At 41.7% G+C, this 27,769-nt stretch overlaps 1 protein-coding gene and 2 pseudogenes across 2 annotated transcripts; 2 read left to right on the top strand and 1 right to left on the bottom strand.

Annotated features, from left to right (window-relative positions):
* The first annotated feature begins 1,014 nt into the window (after positions 1 to 1,014).
* On the top strand, positions 1,015 to 2,051 carry LOC115166426 (brain natriuretic peptide). 2 transcript variants are annotated; one of them, XM_029720321.1, is made up of 3 exons: positions 1,015 to 1,219; positions 1,376 to 1,674; positions 1,846 to 2,051. In XM_029720321.1, exons 1-3 carry the CDS (start codon positions 1,103 to 1,105, stop codon positions 1,922 to 1,924), a joined length of 495 nt encoding a protein of 164 aa, XP_029576181.1. In that variant the 5' UTR covers positions 1,015 to 1,102; the 3' UTR covers positions 1,925 to 2,051. The 2 variants fall into 2 exon arrangements, with proteins under 2 accessions (XP_029576181.1, XP_029576182.1); XM_029720322.1 differs by having other exon boundaries at positions 1,025 to 1,219; positions 1,376 to 1,670.
* Positions 2,052 to 4,397: 2,346 nt separating this feature from the next.
* LOC115166370 (natriuretic peptides A-like) lies at positions 4,398 to 5,235 on the top strand (annotated as a pseudogene).
* Positions 5,236 to 9,013: 3,778 nt separating this feature from the next.
* The window catches only part of LOC115166369 (chloride transport protein 6-like), a 40,185-nt pseudogene continuing 21,429 nt past the window's right edge, over positions 9,014 to 27,769 (bottom strand).

Genomic DNA, 27,769 nt, shown 5'->3' with positions numbered 1-27,769 from the left:
GGACGTAGCAGAGACAGCTCAGAGGTGAGTGCAGTGGAGGTAGGAAGAAAACAAAGAGACACAGATGCACTGCCAGTTCCTTAATATGTTGGCTCTATAGTGTATGTAATAGCAATTAACACAGACAGACAGACAGACAGACAGACAGACAGACAGACAGACAGACAGACAGACAGACAGACAGACAGACAGACAGACAGACAGACAGACAGACAGACAGACAGACAGACAGACAGACAGACAGACAGACAGACAGACAGACAGAGTACAGCAGAGAAGATGCAGAGACAGACAGCACAATAGGGAGGCAACAGAGACACAGTTATAGTGGTGAGTTGTAGTGGTGCTTTTACATGTTGTATTTGTCTTAAAACATGAGCTGGTTAAAAAAGGATGACTATGTTTCCCCGGTCACTGGTACAGTAAAAGTTGAGAAAAGCTGAACTATAGTTGCCTATGTTATGTGTCAGTAGCGTTACTGCCTGTGTGGGCGCATGCAGTGATACGGGCAGATGTGACTGAAATGCCAGGGCTGAATTTTTGTCCCAGTCCACCCCTGGGTATATCTCATTAAACTCACTTTTATGCATTTGGTTTACCTAAAACCCATATAGGCTTATGACATATAGTCATTGAATCATTGCGGTTTACTAAGAACTTCACAATGACTTAATCATGAATATCGCCACATTTAGTAACAATAAACAAGGCGCGAGGTCTGTCCTCAATGCTAGACAGCGTCACACTGTTGGCAAAGCCCGTGTTAAGCCTATGACTTCCTGTAGGCCTACTCCAAGTCAACAATCTCTTACAATATGTTTGCCAATTTATGAACGTGTGTTTCTAAAGAAAGGATTGAACTGACTAGGCCTATGTCATGGGTATGCCCCATTATCTAGGAAGACAACGCTTTAAATGGAGTTGCTTCCGACAGCTACTGTTATCACAATCAGGTGTTGGCATGCAACTCCAATTCCTCGCATAACTGTGCGTGTCAGACTAGATATAAAAGACCATGCGGTAGGTGTGTAGAAACAACGACAACTGCGAAGAAAAGAAATAAGCTTCACACACCACTTCACCTTCACTGAAGAAGAGAATAATGCAGCTCTCCAACATTCCTCTTTTTGGCCTTATCCTGTTCTTAAATCTGCCGCTGCTCAGCGCATATCCTGTCTACAATGGGTTACTGACCAATGATGACATGGATGTCTTAAAGGTGAGTCCCTTTTAGGCTATAGGCCTATAGGCTCATTTTTACGCATTTGAGAGATATTGTTGCGGATAGATCATGTAATTTATATTTCCTATACATTAAAGCCCAAGGATAGATACCATTGAAACCGTTTGTTGAAACTTGCTTTTGGCATTTTAGGTACTTCTCCATCGACTTGAAGAGTCCATTCCTGAGCGGAGCGAGGTCGAGCGGGTCGCCACAGAAAAGTTGGACGACATGACTCTCGAAGCCATCGCAATGGTTGCAGAGGATGAGAGTGAGCAACAACAAAACCAACTCGACAAATCCGCAATAAGAGAGTTCCTCTCGGCTCGGGACCTGAAAATTGTCCGAAACGACTCAACATCGAAGAGATACTCGGGCTGCTTCGGGCGAAGGCTAGACCGAATCGGCTCAATGAGCTCTCTTGGATGCAACACGGTTGGCAAATACAGTGGGTAAAGTTAAGGTTAATATCATAGACTACTGTGCATCAGACGAAATCTCTTAATCAAATAGGGTCCAAGTAGTAGACTCCAAAACCGCGTGGTTAAGTTGACTAATATCCATTGTGAGAGTTATGTTGAGAGAAAATTGTGTTGGCTAATTTCTTGTTTCTCTATTTTCAGATCCAAAGAGAAGATGAAGTCTTACACATTACCTGGAACAGCAAAGTCAATACTTACCAAGGGGTATTCTTATTTATAGTCTGTAGGCTACCTATTTATTTTCAATTTATTACATTTTGTTTATTGCCAATATATTTATTTGAACCAATGCAAGATGTTTCTTTATATGGTGTCATTGGTGTACAATAAATGTTTACAATTGCTCAGGAAATGTTTTGTCTGATTACTTTCTATACCATCCATTAGGAAAAATGCGTTATTCAAAATGACAGAATGCTTAAGTCATAGGTTCAGGCTGAATAATCAATGAGGAAAATAATAGGATGTGAAGTTTGCCTAAACACCTTGGGATCCTATTCATAGGCCTATCATAAGCCAAACTGAGTCAGGTGATTATCAATTGGGATGACCTGACCATAGCCCACTAACAAGAGACCTAGCAGGGTGACCCACACAGAACAATAAAAACACACAGAACAATACGTTACGGGAGACGCAAATAGAAACCACTTGTGTCACATGAGTTGACGCTGGAGAGACGAAGCAGGTGCGGGGAGTAAAACATTTAATAAATAACGAACATGGAACGAGACAAGAACAGCGTCAGCAAACAGGTAACACAAACAAAAGACAATCAATGCAGAAGCGGGGAACAGAGCTGGGGAACTGACAAATATAGGGGAGGTAATAACAGGTGGTGAATGAGTCCAGGTGAGTCCAATATCGCTGATGCGCGTGATGAGGGAAGGCAGGTGTGCGTAATGGATGATGGGAGTGCGTGAAGCAAGGCAGCCTGGCGCCCTCAAGCGCCGGGGGGGAGGGGGGGAGCGGGAGCAGAAGTGACAACTTGGTTCTAAGTAAAATCACAAGGAATAAACCTCAAATTCGAGGTTTGCTTCAACACCGTCTTCGCCACTGCTTTTGTTATTTCAGCACCATGGAGAGAGAACGCTCGGGAAATAGTCTTCGGCTACCCCTCTGACTCATCCAGACGTATTTCTGACGTGTAACTTCATACTTTGGTTCAATAGTTCCATGATTTCACAACGTTGACATGACTCTGGCCAGACATGGATAGGACATGAGATATGTAGTCTGATTTTTAGCACCCAAGATTCTCATCCATATATCAGTGAATGGCCAACAACAGTCCCCTTAGCAGACAATTCACATGCCTTACCATAATACTGATAGGAGGGCCTGGTAACTATTGCCACAACACAAGTAGACTATTTATTATTGGCGACTCGTAAATACCACCACTCAAGATGAATTAAGTCATACGTTGACCTCTCATCGGTCTCTCTCTCTTTTGGGCCATGCAAGATAATTAGGAAACTCCTCCAAGAGAAAACACTATAAAGTGGGTCCACACACTCAACTGAAGATATTCTACTTCTTTTAAGGATGCTTTAACCATTCTAAACTAGGCCGATGTAAGTGTTTGTTCAGATAAAGGTGTGGATTACACACCATTTAGACAGAGCTAAAGGTTATTGAATGTTCAATGAGGTTCAATGTTCACCTACAGGTTTCCTAGGACTATACCGAACACTTATTCATTGTGTATTTTTGCCTTGTCATTATGTCTTGTCATGTCTTTATGTATGTTATGTTTGCCAAGTAAGCCAGTATGATGCAATCAACATTCCCTAAAACATATTCTAACCTGGAGAAATGTTTCATGAATAACCCCACACTATATATAGACTATCAGAGCATGCTTTTAACCTACTATGGTATAGTTTGGGTTTGTAGAGAGAGCAATGCCAAGTATTTGTGTAGCGGATGGATTCCCGGCAACACACGGCCATGTCTGAGCGCAGGCCCCTAAGACTGATCTGAGGTCACACACTGTTTGTGTGACCGGGCCCTACCATGAGTATCCTCTCACACACACGAACACACACACACGAACAGTCACCAGCCAGCCGCCACTTAAAATGACATTTTACCAGCAGCCTTATCAGACAGAGGTGTCAGAATGCACTTCAGACAATGCACAAAATGATGAGCCACTGACACCAGATCGCCTCCTCTGTGGGTGTGTGTGTGTGTGTTTATGTCTAAGTGCCTATCCTATATAAGTGTTACGTCCTGACCAGTAAAGGGGGTTATTTGTTATTGTAGTTTGGTCAGGGCGTGGCAGGGGGTGTTTGTTTTATGTGTTTCGGGGTTTTTGGTTAATGTTCTGTTAGTATATTTCTATGTTCTTTCTAGGTCTTCTATTTCTATGTTTAGTTTATTGGGTTGACCTTCAATTGGAGGCAGCTGTTCCTCATTGCCTCTAATTGAAGGTCCTATTTAGTAGGGGTGTTTTTTTCCATGGGTTTTGTGGGTAGTTGTTCCGTGTATAGCTGTGAGCCTTACAGGACTGTTTTTCGTCGTTGTTTTTGTTTAAGTGGTTTGTTTGGTTTCCTTCGAAATAAAGAAGATGAGTATTCATATACCCGCTGTATTTTGGTCCACCTTTTACGACGAACATGACAATAAGAGAGTGCTTGGCTAACAACCTGCCTTAGCACTAACAAACCAGAGCCTAAACAGAATCAGGCATGGCGAGGAAGGCCACCTCATGGGGACCTCTGGTCCTGCTGTGTCAGGAGACGTTGATGGCAGTCCATGTGTTGGGCAGACCCTACCCTGTTAGCAATTTGGCCCAATTGAAGATAGGTAGCTACTAGTCCAGTCAGTTGATTTAGGTAGGGCACACTGATTCTTTGTCCCTGGTAGAATTGATAATAAAGTTGTGTTGAATTGGATTGATGGATGGTTGTTTGACAAAGGGCCTGGAAACTTCTGTGATCTAACAACAGCTAGTCAAAGACAAAATGTCTGACCTAATATATGCTCTTCAAAACCATCTTTTGAGTAAAATATCTAGAGTTCTTTTGGAATGAAGGTTTCTTGTATTTGAAGGTAAATACATTTTGAATCGCCTTCATGTCAATGGCTTCAGGAACTTGTTTGTCTGTGATAGATGACAAAAACAGTGCCCAGGATACTACAACTAAATCAAGTCGTGAAATATTGTGACGTCCATGTCAATTCCCTGTTCTACAGAATCTACTGGAGCGATTCGAGGAGACCTTGGCTGTGGTGGACTACGAGGGCACCAACCCAGAGCACGAACACAGTCAGGCTAGCCCAGGGTGAGACGTGGCCCCAGAGGCCCCACAGAGGCTTCTGCTCTCAGACATCCGGGAGCCAGCTGCAGAAGGGAGATACAGCGGGACACAGAGTCAGAGGAGCTGGCTGCAGGACCTGGTCATGGCCACCAGGAGTAAAGCTTTCACCGGGTGCTTTGGAGCCAGGATGGACCCCATGGGGAACTCGAGCGGCCTAGGCTGCCGTCCTGAAAGAGGTAGCTACTGTAGTACAGTTAGTTGATGTATTTACAGTACACAGAAAAACATGTGTACTTGTTTTAACTTCAACAGATGAGTTACCTCCTTAAGTTATGTCAACTTAGTTGCATTATAAGATACATGTTGAGACAACTTAACATTTGAAGTCATGGCATCTCTTTTTAAGTCGTGAACCACTCTTGTGATGACTTGTGATACTATTATGACACATGCTATTGTTATAGCAAGTAGAATAGAAAACATTTGTGGACTCAAGATTTTAGTATCAGCAATCATCTACACTACCAGTCAAAGGTTTGGACACACCTACTCATTCAAGGGCTTTTCTTTATTTTTACTATTTTCTACATTGTAGAACAATAGTGAAGACAGCAAAACTATGCAATAACACATATGGAATCATGTAGTAACCAAAAACGTGTTAAAGCTATTTTATATTTTGCCTTGATGACAGCTTTGCAAACTCTTGGCAATCTCAATTGGGTTGAAGTCGGGTGATTGTGGAGGCCAGGTCATCTGATGCAGCACTCCATCACTCTCCTCCTTGGTCAAATAGCGACACCCCATTCCACTTTCTGGTGGCTTTAGAGAGCCAATGGAAGCCTTAGAAAGTGTCACGTTACAGCACAGATGCTGTAATGTCGATAGAGATGCAACAGAAGGACAACAAATTGTCAGACAGGGCACTTCCTGCATGGAATCTTCTCAGGTTTTGGCCTGCCATATGAGTTCTGTTATACTCACAGACACCATTCAAACAGTTATAGAAACTTTAGAGTGTTTTCTATCCAAATCTAGTAATTATATGCATATTCTAGTTTCTGGGCAGGAGTAGTAACCAGATTAAATCGGGTACGTTTTTTATCCGGCCGTGAAAATACTGCCCCCTATCCCAAAGAAGTTAAGTGTGCCTTGAATTCTAAATAAATCACTCAGTGTCACCAGCAAAGCACCCCAAACCATCACACCTTCTCCTCCATGCTTCACGGTGGGAACCACACATGCGGAGGTCATCCGTTCACCTACTCTGCGTCTCAAAGTCATGGCGGTTGGAACCAAAAATCTCCCATTTGGACTCATCAGACCAAAGGACAGATTTCCACCAGTCTAATGTCCATTGCTCGTGTTTCTTGGCCCAAGCAAGGCTCTTCTTCTTATTGGTGTCCTTTCGTAGTCTTTTCTTTGCAGCAATTCAACCATGAAGGCCTGATTCACGTAGTCTCCTCTGAACAGTTGATGTTGAGATGTGTCTGTTACTTGAACTCTGTGAAGCATTTATTTGGGCTGCAATCTGAGGTGCAGTTAACTCTATTGAACTTTTCCTCGGCAGCAGAGGTAACGCTAGGTCTTCTTTTCCTGTGGCGGTCCTCATGAGAGCCAGTTTCATCATAGCGCTTGATGGTTTTTGGGACTACACTTGAAGAAACTTTCAAAGTTCTTTAAATGTTCCAAATTGACTGACCATCATGTCTTAAAGTAATGATGGACTGTCGTTTCTCTTTGCTTATTTGAGCTGTTCTTGCCATAATATGGACTTGGTCTAATATGGACTTGGTTCAAACGCATTAAGAAAATAAATTCCACAAATTAACTTTTAACAAGGCACACCTGTTAATTGAAATGCATTACAGGTGACTACCTCATGAAGCTGGTTGAGAGAATGCCAAGGGTGTGCAAAGCTGTCACCAAGGCAAAGGGTGGCTACTTTGAAGAATCTCACATATATTTTGATTTGTTTAACACTTTTTTGGTTACTACATGATTCCATATGTGTTATTTCATAGTTTTGATGTCTTCACCATTATTCTACAATGTAGAAAATAGAACAAACAAAGAAAAACCCTTGAATGAGTAGGTGTGTCCAAACTTTTGACTGGTACTGTATGTCTGTATAATAACTTACAGGAAGCACACTACCGTTCAAAAGTTTGGGGTCACTTAGAAATGTTCTTGTTTTTTAAATAAAATCAAAAAAAAATCTCATTAAAATAACATCAAATTGACCAGAAATACAGTGTAGACATTGTTAATGTTGTAAATGACTATTGTAGTTGGAAAAAGCAAATTTTTTATGGAATATCTACATAGGCGTACAGAGGCCCATTATCAGCAATGATCACTCCTGTGTTCCAATGGCACGTTGTGTTAGCTAATCCAAGTTTATAATTTTAAAGGCTAATTGATCATTAGAAAACCTTTTTGCAATTATGTTAGCAGAGCTGAAAACTGTTGTTCTCATTAAAGAAGCAATAAAACTGTCTTTCTTTAGACTAGTTGAGTATCTGGAGCATCAGCATTTGTGGGTTCGATTACAGGCTCAAAATGGCCAGAAACAAAGCACTTTCTTCTGAAACTCGTCAGTCTATTCTTGTTCTGAGAAATGAAGGCTATTCCATGTGAGAAATTGCCAATAAACTGATGATCTCGTACAACGCTGTGTACTACTCCCTTCACAGAACAGCGTAAACTGGCTCTAACCAGACTAGAAAGAGGAGTGGGAGGCTGAGCAAGAGGATAAGTACATTAGAGTGTCTAGTTTGAGAAACAGACGCCAGTCTCAACGTCAACAGTGTCACGTCCTGACCATAGAAAGCTTTTATTTTCTATGGTAGAGTAGGTCAGGGCGTGACTGGGGGGTTGTTCTAGTTTATATTTTCTGTGTGGTTCTATGTTAATTTTTCTATGTAGGTGATTTCTATGATTCCCATTTAGAGGCAGCTGGTTATTGTTGTCTCTAATTGGGGATCATACTTAAGTAGACTTTTTTCCACCCGTGGGTTATGGGATATTGTTTGTTTTGAGTTAGTGCATGTAGCATCGCTGTAGTCACGGTTCGTTGTTAGTTTATTGTTTATTTGTTTTTGTCTTTGCTTAGTTTCACTTTCTAATAAATAATGTAGAACTCAACAATCGCCTTGGTCCGACATTTATTCCAGAGAAAGTGACAAACAGTGAAGAGGTGATTCCGGGATGGTGGCCTTCTAGGGAAACCATCTCACCCTGAGATAAAAGATGTGATTCATTCAAAGCTAATAAAAAATGCTACAGTGTGTAGTGTCTGGTGGGGATGTATTCTGACAGGCAGCGTGAATGGGACGCCAGTGTTGGTTACGCTAAAGCGAAGCCCTGTCACTCCAGTCTCACTCATGTCAAGTTGGGTTACTCTTTATGAATTAGACTCCGGTAGTCTGCTACAGTGAAGGATCACCACAGATGGCAACGACCCATTGAGAGAAGGTGCTACAATTTCAGGAGGAGCAGCTGAGCCGTGCAGGAACTAATCAAACACAAATGATGTGCCTGGAGACTTCTCCTTAACGGTGTCAGGATCACTTGTAAACCGTAAAGTGGCACCGCAACTAACTCCTGTACTTTTCAGTGACTGTGATCCCAGTGATAAGAACAGGTGCGATGGTCCATGGAATAACAACCCCGGGAGGATTTTTCCACTGTGGCGGAAGATTTGCATGATTTGTAATTGGTAGCTTATAAGTGTGGGCTAGGTTCCCAGAGCCAGTCAAATGTGGAAAACTGGGACCAGGACCTCGTGCAATCCCTCTGTATCCGGCACATCAGAACACCTTACACAGCCAGCCTGAGCATGCGTGTCATTTTAGTACCAGGCAACAGGGAGTCTGGACAACTCAAGCATTGGAAAGGTGAAGTAGTGCACTATGACAATATATCTCTATATAAAATATGCTATCATTGAAAATAACACAACACTTTTGTATTATATCTTCTAAAACATATTTTCTACAATGATAAAAAAATAAAAAAATAAGATGGATACATTTGAATGATTTACAAAACAAAGAGACCTTTATTTTGAAGAGCAATGTCAAGGCACAAGACAGAGGTCTCTGCTTTCTCTTTTCAAGGGACCTATGGTGTTTGCCATGGTTTTGATTTCCTACATTTGTCAAGCTTTCACAAACATCTCAACAAGCTCAGAGCAATGCCTAAACCTCCACAGCAGACGTACTAAACACAGGTGTGTCCATAATGTTATTAGCAAGCTCAGAGCCTAAACCTCCACAGCAGACGTACTAAACACAGGTGTGTCCATAATGTTATTAGCAAGCTCAGAGCCTAAACCTCCACAGCAGACGTACTAAACACAGGTGTGTCCATAATGTTATTAGCAAGCTCAGAGCCTAAACCTCCACAGCAGACGTACTAAACACAGGCGTGTCCATAATGTTATTAGCAAGCTCAGAGCCTAAACCTCCACAGCAGACGTACTAAACACAGGTGTGTCCATAATGTTATTAGCAAGCTCAGAGCCTAAACCTCCACAGCAGACGTACTAAACACAGGTGTGTCCATAATGTTATTTGGCAAAGAAACGATCCCTCTGGTCCCAACGCTAGCTAACCGTAGAGCGTTTACCATTTGTCATACAACCTCATCTGATGGCATGTCATATGCAGAGACAACATTTAGTGTGGATATAAAGTAGCATGATACACAAAACCAGAGGAGGCTGGTGGGAGGAGCTATAGGAGAACGGGCTCATTGTAAAGATTAATGGAATAAATCTGAATGGTATCCATCACATTAAACATATGGAAATCACCTTCGACTCCGTTCCATGAATTATATTCCAGCCATTACAATGAGCCCATCCTCCTATAGCTCCTCACACAAACCTCCTCTGATAAAAACATTGATTTAAAATAACAAGTGTGTTATGGCTAGGGTTGCAAAATTCCAGTAACTTACCCAAAATTCCCCGGTTTTGGGAAAATTACCCTTACATTTTGAAACCCAAGCTATGGCGATGACACAAAGAATAATAATGTATTTTTTCCCAAAGTAACATCGTGCCATCTTGTTATAGACCAAATGTAATGAAGGCCATTTCATGTGATCCATTCATAGTACATGAAGCAAATCATAAAAAATAAAATATTCATTTCTTAAATAAGACATTTAGCAAAAAATATCACACAAATAAAACAAAGAATACTTAGTGTATAAATATGTGCCATCGTGGTTTGTCATAATTGATTATCTTTACCTCTATCCACACTATTTAGAAGGCATAGAAAAGCTGCACTCGTCTCATCATCATGTTTAATCACATGTTAAAGGTAGACTGCAATATGACATCACCATACACACGTGTTACTCACTATTTTTTTGTAAGGGGGCCACTTTGGGTTGAGACAATCATTCAGAGGGCCGCACAGATCTTTAATTTGTTGTACTTCTTCTTCCAATATTATAAATTAGCAATTGAGAGCAAATTCAGAGCAATGCAATTGATTTGATGTACAGCACATCACAAATATATACATACACACATCAAATAGGCTACATCACATGTATAAGACCCATATTAAGGTTTACCTCAGTAGTTGGATGAGCAAAAATGTCCCTTCCGCTCCTTGACTGAATTCATTCGAAATGTATAGTTTGTTGTTGCTATCCTTGTGAGGCAATCCAGGTCTGCATTGGTCAGTCAGTTTCTATGTTTTTGTTTCACAATGTTCATTGTTGAAAATGTTGCTTCACATGAATAAGTGCTGACAAAAACTGATGTCACCTTTTGCACACACTGCTTCAGAAGTGGATACTCTGTGTCTGACCCAGAAATGGGTAACAGCAATGTGTCATTTGACTGCAGCTCCACTATCTCACTCTCTATTCCATCACGGTCAGGACAGAGGCCTGTGATGACTGGGGTCAGAGATGACACTGGCACATGAAAGGGGTTCTTAATGAAGTTGAAAAACTCCTTGTACTCCTTGATATCCTTGAATCTTGACTCAAACTCCAACTTCAACTCTTCCAACACACAAATGCATCATAGTTAAAATGTTACAGGATGTCTGGGTTGGATGTGGTGGCTGCTCTGAGTTTGGTAAATGAACAAACTGTCTGTCAGGTATGAACATGTGGTGATTTATTTTCAAATGCTGTGACCACACGCAGCATTTTGCCCGGAGTTTTAGCTTTCCCTTGGAGCAGCGAGCCGCAAATTAAGGGCATGCAGCCCGCTGGCCTTGCAATGAGTATCACTGCCATACACAGTGGAGCAACTTCCTACTTATACACATCAACTTAACAAGACAGCCATTACTGGCTTATCCCAATTTCCACCATCCCTTGAGTCATGTGATGATGTCATATTGCGGATTTTACCTTTAAAGTACCACCATTTTTTGTTGGCACAAAACTACTTCCATACATCCATTTATTTGTATGAGTGACCTTCCGACAATTCCCGTGACACTTGTGGTTGGGTCGTAGAGCAAAACGGAAAACACCATAGTGTTTGTGAGAGTTTGAAGGCCAAACCATTCGGACACTATAGACGTTTTCGTGACAATACCCGTTTTTCAGGATGTCTCATGGTCTGACAAACACAGCTGTAGCTCGGCCACCTTCAACCGCAGATGCGTAACGCCTGACATAGGCGGATGTGGTGGACTGAGACGCAGCCCACGCAAAAACACTGATATCTCTAGCTTAACCTGACAGATTTTGATGGGGATATTTTTGTTATGTTACTTAGATTGACGCACGGCTGCGCCAATAGACTCTTAAGGATTAATACTGACAAACAAACGTCCACCCTTTGCTGTCTAGAAAATATGCTGAGCCTTCCTTGGCCCAGCATATTTAGTCAAAATAACAAAAATAAAATGAACAAACTTTTGTCGATTCCATTCCACTCTCATAACCTTGTTGCCTGAATATTTGTGAGAACAACTGTCTGTTGTTAAGCTTTGCATATGCAAGTGCAATTATGCATTTTTGCGTTAACATATCCCTTGATTAGAAATGGTCCCTAATCTTGATCTCTTGATAAGCCTACTTTGATCGAAGCCCTGGCAGAACAGTGAAATGGTTTTAGTGCAAATATATAGAATAGTACATTTAAATATACAGTAAGCATAAAATTAAAAAAATACAGTCAGAAATCTAAACAAAAGTGCTACAGTGATAATGATGATAAATCGTTGGTTGGTTGATAAAGCATGGACATTTGTTGGGACACAGAGGATGTCTTTGGGTGATGGAAGGCTCCTCAGCAGACAAAAGTCACCAGCTTTCATTACAAGGGGTGTGTGCCTATTATCTCATACAGAGAATGGATGCCGTGCGGTTGGGTGTGTGTAATGGATAAGACATGGAAAAGCATGGTACAGGTCCAGTTAAAGGCGGGATTGTGTCCCAAGGACAGCAAGATGCAGGTGGCTCTTGTCGGCTTTAAAGACTGATCTCTGGAGCTCAAAAGGTGATGTAGTGCTGTCTGAGTTTCACCAAAAGGAACTCATGGGTTAAATTGTGTCGTGTGATTATTCCCACAATCTGAAAGAGAAGGTACAGACAGCGACATCATGGAGCAAATAGCTTCCTCTACTCTAGACAGACTCAGAAAAAGAATGAATTAGCTACAGTAGTTAAGAAAGCAATTTCTCTGCTTAGTGCTTCTATGCAAAAGAAAATTCTAGAGCTCGTTTTGACGGATAAAATAAGTCGAGTTACTCACTTGAAGCTGCGTTTATGTCAGAGAGAATGTTGATAATTCATGCCGGTTTAAATGTGAACAATATGGACATTTAATACATACTGTGTCAAGTACTTGAAATGAGTCTATGGTGTGTCTGTCTTTATGATGGACCAACAGAGACATGTTGCGATGTGAATGGTTGTTATTATAAATCTGGGTTGTATTCATTAGGCACCAAACAGAAGGAAACAAAGGGGGGACTACTTGAACTTGTCCAACAAGAAACACTCCTTTCTCTTTTCCATTGCAAGCCATTTGGCTACGGTGTTCACTGATGAATACAACCCTGTCCACAGAGAGTAAACAGGAAGTAGAAACAGGAAGTTGAGGAATGGGTCTTATTAACTCTTTGCAGTAACACTCACCTCTCCTACGGCATTGACCACAGGCAGGTGTCGGAGGCCCATGGTCCTGAACAGGTTAACTTGGGACACATGCGTGTTTGGGGACACTGTGTAGGGGCACGGGTTCATGTACGGTGTGACGTCCTGAAAGGGAAAGATGAAAAATAATTGTCCCTTTTTCGCATTGTCCATTGTATTGACTCGATAAAGAGATGTCACACATCCATAATGATTGACTGGGTCGTACCACTATAATGTGGGGTTGTAAGTGCAGTGTATTTTGTATTTTATTAGGATCCCCATAAGCTGTTGCCAAGGCAACAAATACTCTTACAGAGGTCCAAACAGAGATAAAACATATCAAACAAAACATTGTGCATAATACAAATTTACATCGCTACATTACTACATTACAATATTACAATAATACATTACTAAGAAGAGTGTCTTGTGTGTTTGTGTGTGTCTCTTCACAGTCCACGCTGTGCCGTGAGGTGTTTTATCAGATTTTTAAAAAACTGGATTTTACTGCTAGCTTGAGTTACGTGGAAGAGAGTTCCATGTAGTTATGGCTCTACAGTTGAAGTCGGGAAGTTAACATACACTTAGGTTGCAGTCATTAAAACTTGTTTTTCAACCACTCCATAAATGTCTTGTTAACAAACTATAGTTTTGGCAAGTCGTTTAGGACATCTACTTTGTGCATGACACAAGTAATATTTCCAACAATTGTTTACAGAGAGATTATTTCACTTTTAACTCACTGTATCACAATTCCAGTGGGTCAGAAGTTTACATACACAAAGTTGACTGTGCCTTCAAACAGCTTGGAAAATTCCAGAAAATGATGTCATGGCTTTAGAAGCTTCTGATAGGCTAATTGACATCATTTGAGTCAATTGGAAGTGTACCTGTGGATGTATTTCAAGGCCTACCTTCAAACTCACTGCCTCTTTGCTTAACATCATGGGGAAATCAAAAGAAATCAGCCAAGACCTCAGAAAAAAACATTTGGTTCATCCTTGGGAGCAATTTCCAAACGCCTGAAGGTACCACTTTCATCTGTACAAACAATAGTACGCAAGTATAAACAGCATAGGACCATGCAGCCATCATACCGCTCAGGAAGGAGACGCATTTTGTCTCCTAGAGATGAACATACTTTGGTGCGAGAAGCGCACATCAATCCCAGAACAACAGCAAAGGACCTTGTGAAGATGCTGGAGGAAACAGGTACAAAAGTATCTATATCCACAGTAAAACGAGTCCTATATTGACATAACCTGAAAGGCCACTCAGCAAGGAAGAAGACACTGCTCCAAAACCACCATAAAAAAGCCAGACTATGGTTTGCAACTGCACATGGGGACAAAGATCGTACTTTTTGGGGAAATGTCCTATGGTCTGATGAAACAAAAATAGAACTGTTTGGCCATAATGACCATCATTATGTTTAGAGGAAAAGGGGGGAGGCTTGCAAGCCGAAGAACACCATCCCAACCGTGAAGCACGGGGGTGGCAGCATCATGTTGTGGGTAGAGGTCGACCGATTAATCGGAATGGCCGATTAATTCGGGCCGGTTTCAAGTTTTCATAACAATCGGTAATCGCTATTTTTGGACACCGATATGCCGATTTTTTTTTTTTTTAAACGGTGGGTTAACTGCCTTGTTCAGGGGCAGAACGACACATTTTTACCTTGTCAGCTCGGGGATTCAATCTTGCAACCTTACGGTTAACTAGTCCAACGCTCTAACCACCTGCTTTACATTGCACTCCACGAGGAGCCTGCCTGTTACGCGAATGCAGTAAGAAGCCAAGGTAAGTTGCTAACTAGCATTAAACTTATCTTATAAAAAACAATCAATCAATCATAATCACTAGTTAACTACACATGGTTGATGATATTACTAGCTCATCTAGCCTGTCCTGTGTTGCATATAATCGATGCGGTGCGCATTCGCGAAAAAAGGACTGTCGTTGCTCCAACGTGTACCTAACCATAAACATCAATGTCTTTCTTAAAATCAATACATTTTAGCTAAAATAAATCCAGGTTAGCAGGCAATATTAACCAGGTGAAATTGTGTCACTTCTCTTGCGTTCATTGCACGCAGAGTCAGGGTATATGCAACAGTTTGGGCCGCCTGGCTCGTTGCGAACTAATTTGCCAGAATTTTACGTAATTATGACATAACATTGAAGGTTGTGCAATGTAACAGGAATATTTAGACTTAGGGATGGCACCTGTTAGATAAAATACGGAATGGTTCCGTATTTCACTGAAAGAATAAACGTTTTGTTTTCGAGATGATAGTTTCCGGATTCAACCATATTAATGACCTATAAGGCTCTTCTTTCTGTGTGTTTATTATATTATAATTAAGTCTATGATTTGATATTTTATAGAGCAGTCTGACTGAGCGGTGGTAGGCACCAGCAGGCCACTTTCATGCGTTTTGCCAGCAGCTCTTCGCAATGCTTCAAGCATTGCGCTGTTTATGACTTCAAGCCTATCAACTCCCGAGATTAGGCTGGTGTAAGCGATGTGAAATGGCTAGCTAGTTAGTGGGGTGCGCGCTAATAGCGTTTCAAACGTCACTCGCTCTGAGACTTGGAGTAGTTGTTCCCCTTGCTCTGCATGGGTAACGCTGCTTCGAGGGTGGCTGTTGTCGGTGTGTTCCTGGTTCGAGCCCAGGTAGGAGCGAGGAGAGGGACGGAAGCTATACTGTTACACTGGCAATACTAAAGTGCCTATAAGAACATCCAATAGTCAAAGGTATATGAAATACAAATCGTATAGAGAGAAATAGTCCTATAATTCCTATAATAACTACAACCTAAAACTTCTTACCTGGGAATATTGAAGACTCATGTTAAAAGGAACCACCAGCTTTCATATGTTCTCATGTTCAGAGCAAGGAACTTAAATGTTAGCTTTCTTACATGGCACATATTGCACTTTTACTTTCTTCTCCAGCACTTTGTTTTTGCATTATTTAAACCAAATTGAACAGGTTTCATTATTTATTTGAGGCTAAATTGATTTTATTGATATATTATATTAAGTTAAAATAAGTGTTCATTTAGTATTGTTGTAATTGTCATTATTACAAATAAATAAATAAAAAAATCGGCCGATTAATCGGTATCGGCTTTTTTTGGTCCGCCAATAATCAGTATCGGTATCGGCGTTGAAAATTCATAATCGGTTGACCTCTAGTCTATATACCACCGCAGACCGATGCTGGCAATAAGACCGCACTCAATGAGCTGTATACGGCCATAAGCAAACAGGAAAACGCTCATCCAGAGGCGGCGCTCCTAGTGGCCGGGGACTTTAATGCAGGGAAACTCAAATCAGTTTTACCTCATTTCTATCAGCATGTTAAATGTGCAACCAGAGGGGAAAACAACTCTAGACCACCTTTACTTCACACACAGAGACGCGTACAAAGCTCTCCCTCGCCCTCCATTTGGCAAATCTGACCATAATTCTATCCTCCTGATTCCTGCTTACAAGCAAAAACTAAAGCAGGAAGTACCAGTGACTTGGTCAATAAGAAAGTGGTCAGATGAAGCAGATGCTAAACTACAGGACTGTTTTGCTAGCACAGACTGGAATATGTTCCGGGATTCTTCCGATGGCATTGAGGAGTACACCACATCAGACACTGGCTTCATCAATATGTGCATCAATGACGTCATCCCCACAGTGACCGTACATATATTCCCCAACCAGAAGCCATGGATTACAGGCAACATCCGCACTGAGCTAAAGGGTAGAGCTGCCGCTTTCAAGTAGTGGGACTCTAACCCGGAAGTTTATAAGAAATCCCGCTATGCCCTCCGACAAACATCAAACAGGCAAAGCTTCAATACAGGACTAAGATTGAACCCTACTACACCGGCTCCGACGCTCGTCGGATGTGGCAAGGCTTGCAAACTATTACAGACTACAAAGGGAAGCACAGCCACGAGCTGCTCAGTGACACGAACCTACCAGACGAGCTAAATTACTTCTATGCTCGCTTCAAGGCAAGCAACACTGAAACATGCATGAGAGCACCAGCTGTTCCGGACGACTGTGTGATCACATTATTCACAACTAGATTTAGATGAGGTTCAGGGTTTAACAAATGATTTGTCCCAAATACAATGCTTTTAGTTTTCGATATATTTAGGACTAGCTTATTACTAGCCACCCATTCTAAAAATGACTGCAGCTCTTTGTTAGGTGATTTTACTTGCCGTAGTAGCTGACGTGTATAATGTTGAGTCATCGGCGTACATAGACACACAGGCTTTATTCAATGCTAGTAGTAGGTCATTAGTAAAAAGGAGAACAGTAGAGGGCTAAGACAGCTGCCTTGAAGAACAACCACACTCTACCTGGTTTACATTAGGGAGGCTTCCATTAAAGAAAACCCTCTGTGTTCTATTAGATAGGTAGCTCTCAATCCACGATATGGCAGATAACACATGTTTTTTCAGCAACAGATTATGATCGATAATATAAGAAGCTGCATTGAAGTCTAACAACACAGCTCCTGTGTGATGGACTGGGTCGTACCACTATCACGTGGGTGCAGTAGTAGCTATAGATGTGTGATGGACTGGGTCATACCACTATCATGCGGGGGTTGAGGAGGGCCAGGTCCAAGTTGTGGATTTCTGGGAAACAGCGGTAGTCCTCAGTCATCTCAGCGTATGACAGTCTGGGCTGCGTGGCACTCTATGTGGACGCACAGACATACAGTCAAAGAGAACAGTGCACAAACACAGACACTCCTTCACTTCCTCTCTCCCCTAGACACACTGACTAACTCCTAGGTCATGTTCATTAGTGCATAGCACAAAGTAGCAAAACGTAGCAAAACGTTTTGCAATGGAGAACAAAAATGAGAGTGACGGTAGTTCCTCCACGGTTTCTTCCATTTGGTGCCTAGTGAACACTAGGGCTGGGAATTGCCAGGGTCCTCACAATATGATATTATCACAATACTTTGGTGGGATACTATATGTATTGCGATTCTTTATGGCACACTATTTTATATATTGCGAATCGATACTCTGATTTTATTGTGATTCGATGTTCAAACATACTGCTCACTACATGTCTGCTGCAAAGGAACTAAAGAGCCATGAATAAACAAGTTTTGAGCAGTCATGGAAATAAAAGTGCTGAAAACATGTTGGCTCACCATATAAAAAGAAGATTAAAATCAAGATAAGATTAAGATAATCTTGGCATAATCTATTGTATAAATGTTTTCCCACCCATCACTAACTAATACGACCCTCATGAGGAGTGGGTTGGAACACTAACCGACTGGTTCTCTGTGTAGCAGACGCCACGGATGAGCAGGTTGACCAACTTGGGACCGCAAGATGATGCCGTGGAAGGTCAGAGGTCGGAAGCACTCTTCCATGGTCCACTCCTCGCTAGGGGACTGGTCTGGAAACAGGTTAGGGTAGGGCACATGTCTGGAAAGATACACACAGAAACACACGTCAGCTCAACATTTTCTCCAAATAAAAAACAACAGACTGACTCATCACAGTTAATGGGAACTATCTACGTTTTACCTGCTTCTCCTTCTAAACATGCTTGCTAATTAAATAGAGGGTGGGTCATTACCTGGTTTATGACTGCAGTAATGGGGTAAAGACATCAGTGCTAAGATATGGTTATGACTTCAGTGGATAGAACATACCATAGTATCTGTTTGGACACATCACCTAGTAGTCAAGCATTGTGTGTCTGCTATGTAGGTAACTCTGCACTCTTCTTGGGAACGGGAAGGTATGGGCATCTTCACACTTCTCACGGGAAACGAAGAAGATGTTCCGATGTATACATTAAGACCTACATCAAGACTTAGAAGCCATATGTTTACATATTGACCAAGACATAAAGTAATCATATAAGGTTTGTTCCACCAATTTGGTGTCTTTTCAGAATTGGAAGTTGGTAAAAAAAAATAATCGAACTTGATTTCACCTCATTTTAACATTGTGTCATAAAGAGCACATGTTCAACTTCATAAATTTTTTTACAAAAAAATCCCATCTACAAAATTACTATAGTAGTTTCAAGTTTAATTTGTCACATGCACAAGTACAGTGAAATGCTTAACTTTCAAGCCCTTCCCAAAAGTGCAGTATTCAATATCAAAATAGTATAACAAAAATAAACCAGAAGAAATAGGAGGAAGACAAAAACTAAAACAATGTAGACTTTATACAGGGTCAGGGCCAGTACCACATTTACAATGTGCAGGGATACTGGAGTGTTTGAGATAGCTATGTACAGTATTGCAGCATTAGGAGAAAGTGACTGGTAGCAGGATCAATAATAATAATAATAACAACAGTAAACAGTATGGCAGCAGCATAAGTGGTGGGTGGGTGTGTGCGTATTGGTGAGTGTGTGTATGTGTGTGGGTGTTGATTAATCAACAATCATTTTAGCAGAAGCGTAAGTGTGTGGCGTCAGTAACGACTGTGTGACTGAGGGTGTACAGTATGTGAGTGTGCGCATGTGAGTATGTGTGTGTGCACGTGAGTAAGAGTGACAGTGAAGGTGTGTCAGAGTTGTGGCAGTCATTTTGCCAGCCGGTTATTGTCATGCAAAAGCATGAAAAAAAACATTTAGCATCTCCAGGCCTTCAAGCATACAAGCCGCTGATGCACCTTTGGAACATCTACATTTAAAAAAGTATAATAAATCAATTTCAAATACACCATCACAATAAATCCATAGTTTATTTTAGTATGAAGAAAATGTATTTTCCCAAAGAACAGAATATGAGTTGGCCTACTGTATGGTATCTGGCTATGGTCCATGCCATAGGATATAGGCTTGTTCATTTCGCTGACAAGATATGCTTATAAGTCTTGCGCCATTATTTTAAACATTATGATTTTACTTGAACAAAGCTGAATTGAAGCTGAATAAAATAGAAAGGATATTTTTCCCATTCTGGAGCGAGTGTGCATATGAAGTGGCTATGTTGAGCTAAAAGTGATCATTTGAAACAGGTCCTACACGCTAGAGTTATTTGGCAACCTTAGTTGTGAATGATACAAACCTTAGAATGTTTTAGAAATCCAAACATGAATGGGCTGCGTGATGCGACTATAGGATATTGATGATTTGAGAAAGTCGCAAAAAAAGCTTGCGCTCAGGCTTGCCTCAGGCTGCACACTCTCTCTCACCAAGTGATCATATTTTCACCCATCAGACTATTCTCAATTTAATCCTGTCTTTACTAATATGTAAAATAAGTTTTGATTTAGATTATCAAATGGACAGGGGGAGGGGGAAAAATACATGTAAGCTGTGTGTACTCAAATGGCGAATGGAGCCCACGTGTTTTCCCACCAGTCCGTTTTTCAATAATGCCTGGTAGGCTACTTCAGTTTTATAGCAGACCTGTGCTTCATATGAGCAGCTGAGAAATAAATATAACAACACTTACTTCACTCCACGCGTCAACCACTGTTTGAGGAGCATGCTCTCGCTGCCCGACAGGTGATATTCTACCCAAACTATCTATGCCATGGACTCTCCAACTCTGTTCCTGCAGCTACCCAGCGCTTAATTTGGGAAACCAAGTGAAATCTGTTTGGGAACATCGATAGTAACATGTTTATCTCAACAAAACATATTTCACTAAACTGTTGACAGCCCCTCTGCACGCTCAAGAAAGGAATAAAGGAAAGGAGATGGAAACGCATGGTGATGAGATATTCTGTATAGCTAAAGTTAATGTGCCACCCAATTAATTATGAAAATATAGAAAAATCCCTATTAAGGACTACCTGTAAGCCGCCCTGCACAATCAATGAACCAACAGCATCGCCTAGGGCTATATGTACGCACCGTAATCTCCTTTCATGCACCCTGGGCATGCTTTTTTTAAATTTTACTGCGGTAATGACTCATGACTGACAGTGTGGCGGTAATACGATCACCGCAACAGCCCTAAGGTGTGTGCGTCTGAGTGGGTAGAGACCTGTGGATGGGCATAGAGTCAGTGTGGATAGTTTGTGGGAGAGCAGTAGTTGTTATCCATTTAACAGTCTTATGGCCAGGAGATAAGTTGTTTAGGAGTCTGTTGGTCTGAGCCTTGACGCACTGGTACCACCTGCCGGAAGGGAGCATGAAGAACAGTCCGTGTCTGAGGTGGCTGGAGTCTTAGGCAATGTTTTGGGCCTTTTTCAGACACCGCATGGAATGTACGTCCTGGATGGCTGGGAGCTCACCAACAGAGATGCGTTGGGCCATCTACACCACTCTCCTCCAGTCGAGAGTGGTGCAGTTGCCATAACAGACGGTTATACAACCAGTCAGGATGGTGCAGCTGTAAAAGTTCCTAAGGATCTGAGGGGCCATGCCAAATCGTTTCAGCCTACTGAAGGCGAAGAGGCACTGCCATGCCTTCTTCACGACTGTGCTGGTGCCAATTCCTCAGTGATGAGGACACCGAGAAACTTGACCCTCTCCACTGTGGACCCCCCATTTCTTGTATTCCACGATAAGCTCGTTGTAAATGGCTATTAAGTGCCAAATAAAGTAAAAGTCCAATACAGTTGTTTTTATCTCAATAGCAAATAATTTCTGGGTAACAATTAAGTACATTGCTCTGATTGTTTTCAATTAAAATTGTCAAAAAAAATCAAATATTTGCTTCACAGCAGAAAGCAATTTCTCAAGCAAGGAATTAGCTACAGTAGGACTGTCTGGGATTAGTCTGAGTGAGGAAGGGACAACTGAAAACTGGAATTTTGGACAATAATGTCCTCCTCCTGGCTAGATGTCTCCTCTTTTCATAGGCTTAGATGGTTGCATTCAAGACAAGGTTGTTTTTTTATTGATCTGTCTGTCACTTTTTTATTTAACCTTTAAATCAGTTAAGAACAAATTCTTATTTACAATGACGGCCTACCGGGGAACAGTGGGTTAACTGCCTTAGGATTTTTACCTTGTCAGCTCGGGGATTCGAACCAGCAACCTTTCAGTTACTGGTCCAACACTCTAACCACTAGGCTACCTGCTGCCCCATTTGTTGAGAACTCTAATCATAAAGTGGGACAGTGTATGGCCATTACAGTCTAGAACAAAGGCCTCAATGGGATAGGACAACCTGCTGTGTTGACTATTGGTTCTTCCAGCCCAACAATAGATTTCATCTCTATATGACACTAAATCACCTGTATGAATTAAACACAACCAATCAAGAACCCCGATGCTGTAGGTTAATCAGCTATCAAGGCGCCCATGTCGACTGGATTCCCACTGTGAAGATGAGCAATGCTGCAGCAGCATCAGTTTCTACTTCTACTATTTTGCCCTTTTCCAGATATGAAAGGAGACAACCCTCAGTTAGACAAAATGGTTTTCATATGCTATGCCTTGGTCAATCTGAATGATTCTGTTGTGCCATTCCCCCTTTAACAGAATGAAGGGTGCAGCAATAACTGCTGATTAAACAGAAACACAGTTTCACAGTACACATGTATGAATAAATGAATTGTAATTTGGAACAACATGTAAAATACTATTGTTTTATGACATTGTAAACATACTTTCATAATAGGCTATTTTGTTGTATTGTGTGTCATCTCTGCTTTGCCTTGCCTTATTAAATAAAATGTATTTCTTACAGCCTAACTATTTTTCTTTCTTTTACAATTTAAACACATTTAGCATAGACAATGTAATTGTTGTGGTAGTCTTAGGCAAACCAGCTTCATTATCAGTGGCACATCCTGTCACACCCTGATCTGTTTCACCTGTCTTGTGCTGGTCTCCACCCCCTCCAGGTGTCGCCCATTTCCCCCATTATCACCTGTGCATTTATACCTGTGTTTTCTGTTTGTCTGTTGCCAGTTTCTCTTGTCAAGCCTACCAGCGTGTTTTTCCGTACTCCTGTTCGCGTTAGTCCCTGTTTTCTACTTTTGACCATTCTGCCTGCCCTGACCCTGCCTGCCGTTCAGTACCTTTCGACACCTCTGCCTGCCCTGACTGCCGTTCAGTACCTTACGGACTTTGCACTGGATTACCGACCTCTGCCTGCCCTTGACCTGTCGTTTTGCCTTCCCCGTTTTGTTTATAAACTTCTGTGATTTGAACTGTCTGCATCTGGGTCTTATCCTGAGGTCTGATACCTCCAAGTGCCAGTCAGACCTTCTGGGAGAAAAGTATCTGGCATTGAACTTTGTAGAAGTAGTTGTGTCTGTTTTTATGCTAAGGATCCAATCTCCTGCTTTGACATTTCACAGGGGTTGGATTTGCACTAAACAATTAAATTTTTTATTGTTGTATTTTTCACCCCCAATTTTGTGGTATCCAATTGGTAGTAGTTACAGTCTTGTCTCATCACTGCAACTCCGGTACGGACTCGGGAGAGACGAAGGTTGAGAGCCATGCGTCCTCTGAAAAACAACCCAACCAAGCCGCACTGCTTCTTGACACAATGCCCATCCAACCCGGAAGCCAGCCGCACCAATGTGTCAGAGGAAACACTGTACACCTGGCAACCGTGTCAGCGTGCACTGCACCCAGCCCGCCACAGGAGTCGCTAGTGCGCGATGAGACAAGGATATCCCTGCCGACCAAACCCTCCCTAACTCGGACGACGCTGAGCCAATTGTGCGCCGCCCCATGGGCCTGCCGGCTGCGACAGAGCCTGGACTCGAACCCAGAATCTCTAGTGGCACAGCTAGCACTGCAATGCAGTGCCTTAGACCACTGTGCCACTCGGGAGGCCAACAATTGTATATCAGTGTACAAAATCTAGTATAATGATGAGCCTAATATACATTGTCTATTGGTATCGCTTTTTAATTGAATACGTTGTTGAGCTATATGTTTTATGTAAACAATGTGTGAGGTAAGCTATTTTCTGCTTCAGATGTACAATGTCATGGGATGCATTGCAAATGCAATCATAAGGCTAATGCCGTCATACTGTAGGCCAGTGGTTCCCGACTCTGGTCTTCAAGTACCCCCAACAGTACACATTTATATTGTAGCCCTGGATAAGCACACCTGATTCAACTAATCATCAGGCCCTCCAATGAGTTGAATTAGGTATGTTGTCTGGGGCTATAACAAATGTGTGCTACTGAGGGGACTCAAGGACCGGAGTTGCGTGCCATTATCAGCTGCAATATGGGTATGACTGACATCCTGAGAGTGACAAAACTAATTGGAGAGCTTGCAACTGAACAAAAAGGTCATGTTCATTTGAGAATACAACACAAACACATTTGAGACAGATTCCTTCTACCCTTTATTGCAGGATTGTGATCTGTGATTAATCAACATTGACTAGTTCATCTTGAATAATAATTAACATTACAATTAACTTCAAAGAATCAGCACTTTATTACATATAATTTCAAAGTGTACAAGTAAGCTAACTCAAAGATTAGACATCTTAGTAACAAGTAGGCTATTATTACGAAAGCATAAGGTAAACAAAAGCTATGTTCGAATACTCATACTAACTGTACTATTTGTAACATGAATTGAGTATATGGTATGCTTATTGGTCATAGTATCGATTGTAGTTAGTATGCCAAAAGTTCCCGGATGTCGTACTAAATTCGCCAAAATAGGAAGTATACACTCAGAGGACAATATTTCTGTACTTTAGGGCCCATAATGCAATTCTTTAGGAAATGGGCATGGCTTCACATCATATTCAGATTTGAAGAAAATGGGATGCTCAGTGGGGTGCTTTCGTAAATTCTCTCTGGCTATCTTCTCGTCTGAGTGTACCAGAGCGCAGAATAATGAATTTACGAGCACTCAACACCCGTTGAATATGGCCGGTGTCAGTAAACGTCGGCAAAAAGGCATAATAAAAGTTTTGCCAGCAGCACAGTTATTCACCAACGTTCTGGTTAACATAAACTGCCTAACCAGCTCTGCTAGGGTGAGTAAAATGGTCAGAGTGGTCTCATAGCCAACGTTAGCTTGGGTGCTTGACTGCCGTTGTAAGATCAGAACACTCAAATCAACCCTACTCCTTGGCCAGAGCGTCCAGTGTGCGCTCCGAGAGCGAAACGCTCTGAATTTACAAACGGACAACGCTTTAACTTTACGAGCTCCCTCTGGCACTCCACATTGTATTTAAGAACACACCCAAAGTCGTAAAATGTCTAACTAATCATTTATGCTAACTAGCTAGCAAGAGGTTGCACAGCAACAGCATAAACTTCCGGTAGACAGGCGAAGAGCTAGTACGCTCAACTGAAAGCATACTGTTTGTTTACAGTATACTAAAATGAACTTATAGTATGTAGTATATACTCATTAAGTATGTAGTATACAGTATGTTAGTATGGGTATTCGAACACAGCTCTAGTCAATACCAGAGGTAGCCAACCTCGCTCCACTGATCCCTGATCTACCTGGTGAGCAAACTTCTATTCCAACCCAGCAATAACACACTTGATTATCAACTAATTAGGTTTGATAAATGGAATCATGTGTGTTACTGCTAGGCTGGAACAGAAGCCTGCACACCCAGCAGGGTTGGCCTACTCCAGTTGTAATAGGTTTATACATTGTGTGTGTCTTTTTTAAATTGGATTTTTGTTTAAAACATTTGCTAAAGATTTACCCTTATTCTTTTGGGACTTTCATTGGGACCTTTCTCTTCATCTGCAGACAGGGTTTCACAGCTCTCCGTATCTGAGGACAGAAAACATCCCAAAGAAACAGGGATCATTATACTCAGAGATATAGCAACGTAATTTTCAGTGCTCTCTGATTTGGCTTTTTTTTTGCTAGAAGAATCTTTTCAAAATGTCCTCCCACAAAAGGTACATGCCCTATCCAGAGTAACCTAGTCTCCCTTCTCTGACAGGTTTAGCTAATAATACATTGTTTATCATTTTCAAAATATATTTACTTACTTTTCCAACTCCATCTGTTTTCTGGGTCCTTAATAATGGGCAATCTTCCCGATGTTTCTGGTGGTAGAAAAACGCAGCCAGCCATATGGACGATTGGAGGACTTCCACCAGACTGACTCTGGTCTTCCAACACGGCATCTGGTGTGGTTGCTAGGTGATTTGTGATGCAACTGCAACCCCTTTATTGGTCTATTAACTAATTTACCGCCTAGTGACGACAGGCAGGCAAAAACTCCATCTGACCAAAACAGGCTGAAATTTCAGATGGTCTTTTCAAACAGCTCTTACACTAAAAGGGCATTATAATTTTAAAAACTCGGTATATAAGACGCTTCTAGCCCCTTCTTATTAATGGTATGTTGCTTTTATACATGTCTTACTACTCGAAAGTCGTCTTAATTCTCGATCAAAAAACTTGCGTGGCATGTTTTGTTTCTAAATGTCTTCGCAAGAGTGAAGGTTTCATCTGAGCCACTTTATACCGAGTGGCTAGGACAGGCAAGCCCCATACTATTGTGGAGGACTTAATTCTTCCTGCTGCCGTGGATATGGCTGGGACAATGTTGGGGGAAAAGGCCCAAAAAATGGCTTCATCAAACAACACTGTTTCACGACGCATTAGTGACATGGCAGGAGATGTTTTGAAACAACTACTGCTTTGTATACAAGCCTGTGAATTTTATGCATTATACAGCTGGATGAGTCAACAGATGTGGCGGGCCTGGCACAGCCCCGATACATGTCGTTACGTTTATGGGGGTGGGGGGTCAATTAAGGAAGACATCCTCTTCTGCAAACCACTGGAAACCAGGACAACAGGAGAGGATATTTTGAAAGTACTGGACAGCTTTGTGACATCAAATGGACTTTGGTGGTCAAGATGCGTTGGTATCTGTACTGATGGCGCAAAAGCCATGACAGGGAGACATAGTGAAAATGGTTAACTTCATTAAAGCAAGGCCCCTGAACTCTCGTGTATTTTATGCATTATGCAATGATAATGGGCAGCGACCATGTAACGCTTTTTCACCATACAGACGTGCGCTGGTTATCAAGGGTCAAAGTATTGACCCTTTTTTAATTGAGGGACAAGCTTAAAGTTTTCTTTACTGACCATCATTTTCACTTGTCTGACTGCTTGCATGATGACGAGTTTCTCACATGACTGGCCTATCTTGGTGATGTTTTTTGTCGCCTGAATGATTTTAATCTATTACAGGGACTCTCCGCAACTATATTCAATGTGCGGGATAAAATTGAGGCTATGATTTAAGAAGTTGGAGCTCTTCTCTGTCTGCATTAACAAGGACAACACACAGGTCTTTCCATCATTGCAAATGAACTCAAGCTTACGGACAATGTCAAATGTGATTTAGCGAAGCGCCTGAGTTAGCGCAATTATCCAGGTACTTTCCCGAAACGGACGACACAAACAACGGGATTCGTTATCCCTTTCATGCCCTGCCTCCAGTCCACTTACCAATATCTGAACAAGAGAGCCTCATCGAAATTGCAACAAGTGGTTCTGAGAAAATTTAATTTAATCAGAAGCCACTGCCAGATTTCTGGATAGGGGTGCGCTCAGAGTATCCTGCCTTGGCAAATCGAGCTGTTAAGACACTGATGCCCTTTGCAACCACGTACCTATGTGAGAGTGGATCCTCGGCCCTCACTAGCATGAAAACTAAATACAGGCACAGACTGTGTGGAAAATTATTTAAGACTGAGACTCTCTCCAATACAACCCAACA

This window comes from Salmo trutta, chromosome 28, assembly GCF_901001165.1.
Source record: "Salmo trutta chromosome 28, fSalTru1.1, whole genome shotgun sequence".
Taxonomy (NCBI): Eukaryota; Metazoa; Chordata; class Actinopteri; order Salmoniformes; family Salmonidae; genus Salmo; species Salmo trutta.
This window is presented reverse-complemented; position numbering and strand designations above follow the sequence as displayed.